Below are 9983 nucleotides of genomic sequence, written 5' to 3' on the forward strand. Positions count from 1 at the left end.
AAGAACCTCTACTTCATCCTTAATCATTTGATGGATCACAAAGGTGCTTGTCATTTTCACCTCAGTTAGCTTTATACTTTTTCCACTCCTTTATGCCGACCTTCGATTTATTTAGCAAAAAATTTTGATAAGAAGGTCCTCCAACCTGATATGTCTTCAATTCATTGAAGTGTGGCGATGGCTAAAGACCTTATGACTTTGATCTCTACTTGAAAGCGACAGAGGGATCAGTTAGAGAGGACGAGCAAGGAGCTTCCAAAAGATGAGGTCCTATGAGGCAGAGCAATCCCTAGCCAAGAAAAAGATAAAAATTGAGGTTGTTGGCACCTCTTCTTTTAGCTTATCATGGAAATCTAGCTATCTCACTCAAAGAAACTTTCTAGGGTTCCTACTGCTTTCTCTTCTCTATCCCCTTCAAAGGTTCCATCTACAGTGCCTTCAACCATTGCATCAATCACTCCATCCTTCATGCCGATAGCTATCTCGAATGACCTAAAGAGGGCTTGATAATTACAACAGAAGAGGCATTATGCTTAAGCAGAAATGATAAGAAACTTTGAATGAATGACACATGATCTCATCTTGGGGGCTGATGCAGCATCATTGTAGGTGTTACATCTTCGATTCTAGGTTCATCCAACATTTGAAAATTAGACTGAAAGACCTTTACCGCATAGACATTAAATCAATCAATCATATAGAAGATCTTGTACAGATGATCGCTTGGATGAGGCGAAACTATGGATGATACCTTAATAAATAAAAGGCCCATCTATTCGAAAATAGTTTGCCGTAGGTTGTGACACCTTGTCTTGGTCATGAAGCTTTAACCTCTACATGCTGCCTCATCTTAAGTGAAGGCATCACTCTAGCTTCCTCTTTTTGATAGCCTCGAGTGGGTAAGGTAGGGAAGTATTGTAGATTGCAAACCTTAGGTAGGTCCTTATTTGTCCGCCACTTGACCAGTGATAGGATACATCATAGGATGAGGCGTAATAAGATTAATATAACTTTTCAACCATAAAATTTAAGCTTGCAAATTCATTCTTTTTCCAAATAGATTTAAAAATATTATCACAAATTATTATTTCCCTAAAAAGCTAATAAAACCAATATTATAAAAATTGGACTAGACCGATTGATTTGACCAGAAAAATCGAAAAATGGACGGGTAACAGGTCCGATTGATTCTAAAAGCCCATAAAACGCGGCCAAAAAATCGAAAAATCGGATGGGAAACTAGAAATCGACAACCTGAATGCAATTTTGCCAGGTTTTTCAACTGCTTTTGAGAAGGTAAAAAATAAAATTTTAAGAAAAATTGGATCTTTCATCTAACTACTAACTTCTTTCATTTACCTTAACCTATCTTGTGCAATATATGGTGCCCAAAAATCTGCAAAGATATGCAAGAAAATAAATGAAAAGGAACCTGTGAAATTTCTCTCAGTTTAAAGGCGATGTTGCCCTCTCAAAATGTTGGTAGGAAGGATACGAATGATAGGTATAATTTAGAATGTAGGTTTTGTTTTAGTGGAAATTCTACCACACCCCTACCTTTTAATAAATATTTAGAATATACTATTCAACATTTTTTTTTACCATAAATATTGTTTTTTATAAAGTAAAAATAGAAATGTGAAAAGATAACCAAAATCAAATAGGCTATTTATTTACGTTGCTAAAGTTACTCCACCAAACGCGGCCTTAAATTAAGGGCCACCAGGCAAGCTTTAGCTGACTAAATTAACCCAAAAATCCCTAAAATGGGGTTATTTCCTATTGTAATCAAAATTATCCGTCCAGATTCTCTCGTCGAAATCGCCCACCAAGACATTGAATTGATCATTCATAGATCTCCTGCAGAAGTTTATTCCATGCCAGATTCCATCGTGTTCCTGTGCAATTTCACAAAAATCAAATAATTCGTTATGTATATATTCAAATAACAGAGATCATACACACAGAAAAATGGAGATGAATTTTGCAAAAATGTATTCTCCCATTCCATTACCAAATACGTTATACAGATATGTTTCTTGCAAATCATCTTCTAATTAAATCAAATCTCGAAAGAACAATTTAACATATCAAGTGCGAAATAGAAATCAAAACTAGCAACTATTCCTCCAAAAAATGTATTTTGAACTATATTTGTAGAAGATGAAGTTTCAAAATATAATATGTGCCAAAGAATTAATAATTCGTGTCTGATTTTGAAAGTCATTAAATGCAAAACGTGAATTTGGCTAAAATCAAATTGGACTAGTTACAACATGTGTTTCAGGTTATATTTTGGGAAGTTGGTATATTTAAAAATAATTAATATTATAATTAGGGTCCGTTTGATTGTAAAGATAGAATTGAATTAAATTGAAAAAGAATTTCAGTGAATTGAATTATCTAGAAATTGTATTTTTGAGAATTGTAAATTATTGGGTTTGATTGGTATACTTTTCCACGTGGAAAATGTTGAAATAAAAGTGTTTTTTGGTATTCGTTTGACTTTATTTTACATGAAAATTGTCAATTAAAAAGATAGATTTTACTGGTATTGAGAATGAAATTTGTTTCCATTGCCAACAAAAAAAGAAAATTCAAAAAAATCATCTATCTTTTGGTATTCGTTTGTCTTTATTTTACATGAAAATTATCAATTAAAGGAAAATATTTTTTTACAATAATTTTTAAAATTTGTTTCAATTGCAAATAAAAAAAAAAAAAAAAAACTTGAACAGTAACTGGGAAAATCAATTCCCACCATACAAAAGCAAGAAAATTGCACTTTCCAATAAAACCAAGAATCTAAATTCCATGGAAAACTAAACCCTATCAAACAACTAAAAGTTAGAAAATGCAAGATAAATTCCATTTTCCATGGAAAAAATTAACCAATCAAACATACCCGTACTATTTTTTAAAAACGTTCCCATCACATAGTAAATTGGGAATTAGATTTTTTGCATTGGAGCATATATGAATATTTGGGCCCATTTAGTTCTCTTTAGTATGTAGCCCATATAGTTTTTATTTTATGTTTAGTTGCATTCGAGTCCCTTTAATATTAATTTAATGTGAAATGAGTATTAAAATTATTATTAAAAGTTAAATAATGAATATCAATTACACTCTTCCCTTATTATAAAATTTTAACTGGATACATATCAATAAATTAGTTTTAAATTATTTATATTATTCTCGGTTCGTCCTGATTCAACCCTCCAACCCTTGATCCTCTCAGGGTCAATGTCCGAATCGATTTTCAAAATATTGAATAAAAACCTCTAACAAGTAATTTACTAAATTATTTGAAAATAAAATTGAACTAATAAATAATATATATTTGGTATAACAAGTAAGATTTTTTTAAAAGTAGACGAACAATTCAGTTTGACTTCTAATCGCTTTTTATAATTGGAAACCTAAACTAAACAATTATGTTCGATTTTGAAACGTCGAAATCTAAATTACTTGAACTTAAATTTCAAAATCAAAATTTCAATTCATTTTTTATTCACCCTAAATCTTAATATAATATTTAGAACGAGAAATGTGGATTTTGTAATCGTTCTTTCCCCGAGATATAAATTGGAACATTAGTCATTTAAGAATGAAGGCGGGAATTGAAGGCCACCCATAAATTGTGGAAGGTAACGGAATTACCGTTCGTTCTATCCCTACCCCTTCCCTTCTCTCTCACTTTCTTTCTCTTCTCTTCTCACAGTCTCTTTCTTACCTTCTTCTGCAGAATACAGTGGGAAAGGAGGGGAGAGGGAGAGGGAGAGAGGGAGAGAGAGAGAGAGGTTAACATCGAACACGATTCGAAAACGAAGAGTTTGCATAGCAAATATTGGAAATACAGAATTTCATAAATCAAATCATTCATTTCTAGATTTTACGTTTTTTTTTCTATATTAGAAATGCCCAAAAGCTCTACGCGTTTAATCGCATCTCGAGCATGCGAGGACAAAACCAAGAAGGTTTATTTCTTTTCGTTTTTATAGGTTTTTTTTTTTTTTTTTTTGAATGATTTTCATTTTTTTGAATGCAGGAGCTATAACATAGTATATTTAACTTGGCTTTGGGGATTTTGGACACACGTATTTGATTTTCTCCTCCATTTTTGATAAATGGGGGGAATATCGGACAATGTCCGAGGACTTGCTTTAGCCATATCATCAAGCGTTTTCATTGGGTCCAGTTTCATCATAAAGAAGAAAGGCCTTCAAAAGGCCGGGGCTAATGGATCTCGAGCAAGTTAATTTTTTTCCTCTGCGTTTGACTTTTTTACCCTTTTGATTTTAGATATATATGAAAAATGAGAGTATTTGATTTTCTCCTCCATTTTTGATAAATGGGGGGAATATCGGACAATGTCCGAGGACTTGCTTTAGCCATATCATCAAGCGTTTTCATTGGGTCCAGTTTCATCATAAAGAAGAAAGGCCTTCAAAAGGCCGGGGCTAATGGATCTCGAGCAAGTTAATTTTTTTCCTCTGCGTTTGACTTTTTTACCCTTTTGATTTTAGATATATATGAAAAATGAGAAAGATTTTTTTATTTGATTTATTATTACTGAAATATTTTTGGTATAATTTGGTGAAATAATTGATCATAAGTTTTGGCAAATACCAAACTGGGGTCGCATGCATGAAAAGTTCAGTTTGGAATATTATGGATGGAAGCAATTCCAAACTATTCACATGAGCTTGTACCAAAATGTTTCAGTGAGATGTCGAATTCAGAATATTGCACGACTGTTTGCTAATAGATTTCACATTCATGATGTATGGTTAACGTGCTTCAGAGTTTTGTTAGTATTGGCTATATTAATTTTGGGATTATGATCTTGAAATATTTGCCTCCCGTTGCACTAATGGAATTTTTGTAGTCTCGTTAATAATGGATACTTTGCTCAGGCGACGGAGGTCATGCATACCTGCTGGAACCTTGTTGGTGGGCTGGGATGATTACAAGTAAGAAATGTTGCTATCCAATCTCGATCAAATTTGAAAACTAGTTGTCTCTTTTGAACATTTGGTGTATGTTTAGTATGCACTATTAGATGATATTGTATTGTACGATGGATCAAGTTTTTTAATCTCTTCCCTTTCTTCCCCAAATCTATCAAGATAAAACCAATCCTTGTAGACTGATTCTCCAGGCAATTAGTCTATTATGAAAGTAGCACTCTACTTGGGTTTAGATACATAACTACAGGGGAAAAGAAAGAATTACATTTCTCAGTACATATGCCCCATGAAATGATCCATTTTCTTTGGTTAAGACTTTGATCTCTCGAGAGCTAATACATGAATTATATCCAGTGCAATGATCAATCTCCATGTACAAGAGATAATAGACTGACTACAGTTCCTCTCCAATCATATTCCTGACCTAAAGTGGGTGCCATCTATGTAGTCATGTACATTTCCTAACTTACTCGACCATCTCCTAATTTACAGCTCATGACACAAGAGTTATGTGCTTTGAATTTTTTCTGAAGATCTGAATAACCTTTTTTTTTTTTGGAACTTCATTTGAGTTCTTGCTTTTGAGGATCGAACTTCTTTGTCACTAGTTATTATTGCAAAAATATTGATATGTAATTTAACTATGGTATTCGAAATGAAAATGCTTACACTTCACTCAAATTAAAGCTGGACTTTGTATATAGGTTGAACTTTGCCATACTAATGGCCATCTTAGGCTCTGGCCTTAAGCGTTTGGAGAAATCGATGAGCTCCAGGCTAGACCAAATCCCTTTATATGCATATTTTCTGATTATTTTCCTATAAAATAAAATCCCACATTTTCTGATAGTTTTCGTTTCTTCCGTTTTGTCTTTTGGAATTCTCTATATCAAGTGGCTGATTAATAATATTTTACAAATAAAAACTTTTCTTTGAATATTGATCTTTTCTAATAAAGAGTGACTATAGAAACAGCAATCTGTAGTTGGAAAATTCTATTCTGCCAGTGTCTACTTGTTCCACATGGTCCATCTGTGCCCAGTTCTGCGGAGAAATTTTTATGCTGTTGACTTTTAAGACCAAAATAAAATAAGAAATTAACATAATTCTTATTGATGCACCTAAGAAATCAGGATTTTGACTAATGGTTTTCAATAGTTCTTAGGGGATGCATCATTGAGGGTTTAGTTATTACACATAGAGGAAAGTCATTGTCTATACCAACAGTATTGAAGTTGTTCAACTGGTAAGTAGAATATATGCTATCTAACTTGATGACGTATTTCTATTCTAGCTTGCAGGTATTATCATGTAAATGTTTTCCTTGATGGTGTATTTTACAATTTTTAGAGACTGTTACAACTGTCATTAAAAACTTCCCATGCCACTGGATTCCATCACAGTTTATAACCATTGTTAAAATGCAAATGTCTAGTGAACTGAGTGCCTTTGGCTGTGGGGAGAAATTGAATGTCTTTTGTTGTGATAAATAACAAGATAATTTTAAGCTTTCATATTTCTTAACATATAAGGGGTGTGTTGTAGTTCTCCACAGTTTCATGTTTCTTTTATGAGGTGCTATTTCCTTGCAAAGGTGAGCCAAATTATATATTTTATGATACTTTAGATCCAACTCCTACTACAAGCCTGGAGAATCTTATCGAATTATTGTACATTTACTTCATTCTATAATGTTGACTTAGGCCTATAGTCATATGATAATTAAGATTCTTCTTATTTTAGTTTTAATTCTCCGTGTTTTGACAGTGATTGTTGGGGAGGGAGCAAACTTTGCAGCCTATGCATATGCTCCAGCTATCCTTGTTACTCCATTGGGAGCTTTAAGTATCATTTTCAGGTATACCGTCTGGCATCATTGCCCAAATCTTAAAAAAACCTTCTCATTCAAATAATGACTGGAATTTTTTTCATATTCTCTCCTATGCAGTGCAGTGTTAGCTCATTTCATTTTGGATGAGAGATTGCACATTTTTGGTGTGGTTGGATGTATTCTCTGCCTGGTGGGTTCCACCACTATTGTTTTACATGCTCCGGTAGAGAAGAAAATTGAATCAGTAAAGGAAGTATGGTCCCTAGCAACAGAGCCAGGTAATAAATGGTTTTCGTTTTTCTGTGATTTTATCACATTGTACTTTCTAGTGTATAAACTTCTATAAGAAAAGTACTTACCTACATTGTAAACCCCATGAAATGGATCATAACCCCATGTCGTAGTCTTTGAGTATGGAATCAATTTGTGCACAGTCACTACTTTTATGAATCACGTCACTGTTTTCTCTCTTTAAACATATTCGAGATGCATTACTATTTCCATCTGAAGATCTACATCTTTTATTTGAGCTGATCCAACAAGTTGGCTTGGGATTGACAGGTTTTGTTATCTACACTTGTGCAATTTTGATTCTTGTTCTCGTTCTCATTTTTCGGTATGTGCCACGCTATGGACAAACGCATATGGTTGTTTATATTGGGATTTGTTCTCTTATGGGTTCTCTCACGGTTGGTTTATTCTCCCTGTTCTTTTATCCATCCCAGTTTAGAGGTCTGTCTATACCAAATGTCAAACACTTCTTATATCTTTTGTCTTTGGTTTCCCTGTTTCTGGTGCAGGTGATGTTTGTCAAAGCAGTAGGGATTGCTCTGAAGCTATCATTTTCAGGATCAAATCAGTTTAAATACTTTGAGACGTGGTTTTTTACTTTCTTCGTGATTCTTTGCTGTCTCGTGCAGCTGAACTATTTAAACAAGGTAATCAGAGGATTCATTTGGAAGCACTTTGGCATATGGACCTACAGATAAAGGGGGTTTCTTTACTTGTGTTATTTCATTTTATAAATAAAGAATCCCCCTTCTCTCTCTCTCTCTCTATATATATATATATATTTTTATTTTATTTTATTTTATTTTTTAAGTAGAATGTCTGTCTTAGCATCATTGTAGTTATCCACGCAATAATGTCCTGATGAATTCAGACTACAATCTTCATCGATGCTTGAGAGAAGAAACAACAGTCATTTGTAGTACTGTCTATCTTTTCAGTAGAACTTCAGAAGTACGTTTTGTCATCTCCCACTTGTGGTGGATCCAGTATGAACAGATGCCTAACAAATATTTGGATCACTACCTTGCTCCTTTCTCTCCCCCTAAAATTAAGACGTATTACAATGATAGCAAGAAAATACATCTATTGATTATAAATTTGAATTTATCAACATACGCCAAATCCCTCGAGATATATTGATTTCTAAATATGACCAGTAGCTGGTACCCTTCTACTGCAGAATGCTAAGTTTGGTGATCAAGTCCTTGGCATATGTCTATGATATTGATTATTTGTTTTTCTTTGGGGTGTTCTTTTATATACTTTATGGATCCTTTATGACTGTTACCTAAAGTTAACAAAAATAATCCATTTTCCTCCTTTGTCACTTTGAGTAGCCTTTTTCTATTATGCAAATACAGCATTAGGATCTAAGTTATTTTGATAGTTACATTCTTTATTTGACACTGATTTAATGTGCAAAAACATAGATTGCCTTCTTGAAATTTTCTGATCAACCACTTGGGAGTTCCTCTTAGAACGATCAATATCTTATTTTTCTAAATAGTTTGAATTCCCTATTCACACTTGTAGTATCCTATTTTCAGAAACTTAACCTTGATTCACCTTTGCAGGCACTGGACACATATAATACTGCTGTCGTTTCTCCTGTATATTATGTCATGTTCACAAGCCTCACCATCTTAGCTAGCATGATAATGTTTAAGGTGATTCAAATTCCGTCCTTGTCTTGTTCTGAAAATTAAAGTTTTTCTTTTAATGAAGTTCTTATGTGCACACTACAAAATATTTGCTATTGAAATAGTGAGCCATCTTCCTCACTTATCCCACTTGTACAATTTGTGTATCTACTTCAAGATTACGATGGTTTCCACTTAATATTTGCAAACTAAAAAGCATGATATTGTAGTCTCCTCTATTTAGAGAGTAATTTTGTGCTAAAATTACAACAAATAAGAGCATATGGTAATCTACTACCATGATGTTTTGTACTATGCTTCAATAACTCACAGGCCAAAGGATCAAATTGTTTACTCATACATTATTAGTAGTAGCTTTTTATCACTAGTTCTCTTGTGGTTTTATGAGATCTAATTATCGATTACTTTTGTCCAACAACTTTTGCGACTTTAGGATTGGGATCATCAAGCTGCATCGCCAATTTTGACAGAATTGTGTGGTTTTGTAGTCATCTTTTGTGGCACTTTCCTCCTCCACAAAACAAAGGACATGGGAGCTACCCCAACTGTATCATCCCCGGTATTTCTGTCAAGCAGACTCTCAAGTTCCAGGGAGATCGAGATTTGAGACATTAACGGTAATTTCAAGGACAATGGTGATATTCATTGTGAATAAGAGGACATTTTAGGCTCATGAGAGTATGCTGTCAGTACAAGTAACTTAAAAAGGGGGACCATATTCCACATTCTTGAAACCTTTTCATATCTGAAACCACAACCACCACTACCCCTGCGCCGTACTAATTACTCCATGTTTTAGATTTCGAAAGGTTTAAGTGTAGATATGTCATAGAAAAAAACTGAAATGCTAGTGGTGGCTTGAAAATCTGGAGTGAATTGGTCATTTGCTTTGTTATAGCTTTCATTCCTTGTGTAGCACAGTCCATCTCGACTGGAGAGATATACCACTTTTCATATGCAATCTTCGACTCATATGATTAGAGGATTATCTTGGGATTTCAATTTTGCTGAATATTTGAGTAATTTTGATTCATTGAATTTTCTTCCCATGTGTTGGTTCTTGAATCTTTGCATTTGAGTTATTTTATGGGGAAACACAGCAATGCAAAAGTCTTACTGTGTAGACGTATCTGACTCTTAAGTGACTTTTTGATTGGGAGTCTATATTTTTAATATTAGAGTGTGTTTGATTGCAAGCATTGAATTTGTATGTAAAGAAAATAAATT

General features: G+C 33.5%; 1 protein-coding gene across 7 annotated transcripts; it reads left to right on the forward strand.

Moving 5' to 3' along the window:
* Positions 1 to 3619: 3619 nt before the first annotated feature.
* On the forward strand, positions 3620 to 9821 carry LOC111393624 (probable magnesium transporter NIPA1). 7 transcript variants are annotated; one of them, XM_023019244.1, is made up of 10 exons: positions 3630 to 3650; positions 4052 to 4130; positions 4355 to 4481; positions 4920 to 4976; positions 6741 to 6831; positions 6922 to 7082; positions 7366 to 7493; positions 7605 to 7742; positions 8670 to 8762; positions 9245 to 9821. In XM_023019244.1, the coding sequence occupies exons 3-10, from the start codon at positions 4355 to 4357 to the stop codon at positions 9422 to 9424; spliced, it is 975 nt and encodes a 324-aa protein (XP_022875012.1). In that variant the 5' UTR covers positions 3630 to 3650; positions 4052 to 4130; the 3' UTR covers positions 9425 to 9821. The 7 variants fall into 7 exon arrangements, with proteins under 7 accessions (XP_022875013.1, XP_022875012.1, XP_022875016.1 ...); XM_023019248.1 differs by lacking the exon at positions 3630 to 3650 and adding an exon at positions 3659 to 3980 and having other exon boundaries at positions 9190 to 9821; XM_023019243.1 differs by lacking the exon at positions 3630 to 3650 and adding an exon at positions 3659 to 3980.
* Positions 9822 to 9983: the final 162 nt, after the last annotated feature.

Source organism: Olea europaea, chromosome 4, assembly GCF_002742605.1.
Source record: "Olea europaea var. sylvestris chromosome 4, O_europaea_v1, whole genome shotgun sequence".
In the NCBI taxonomy this organism is placed as follows: Eukaryota; Viridiplantae; Streptophyta; class Magnoliopsida; order Lamiales; family Oleaceae; genus Olea; species Olea europaea.

What these genes read in the sequence shown, in the direction of transcription:
- LOC111393624 (XM_023019245.1), top strand. Translation starts at nt 4,131, where the DNA reads ATGGGGGGAATATCGGACAATGTCCGAGGACTTGCTTTAGCCATATCA. An exon ending in GCTTTAAGTATCATTTTCAG is followed by an intron (nt 6,832 to 6,921) that starts GTATACCGTCTG and finishes TCTCCTATGCAG; the next exon opens with TGCAGTGTTAGCTCATTTCA. An exon ending in CTAGCATGATAATGTTTAAG is followed by an intron (nt 8,763 to 9,244) that starts GTGATTCAAATT and finishes GTGGTTTTGTAG; the next exon opens with TCATCTTTTGTGGCACTTTC.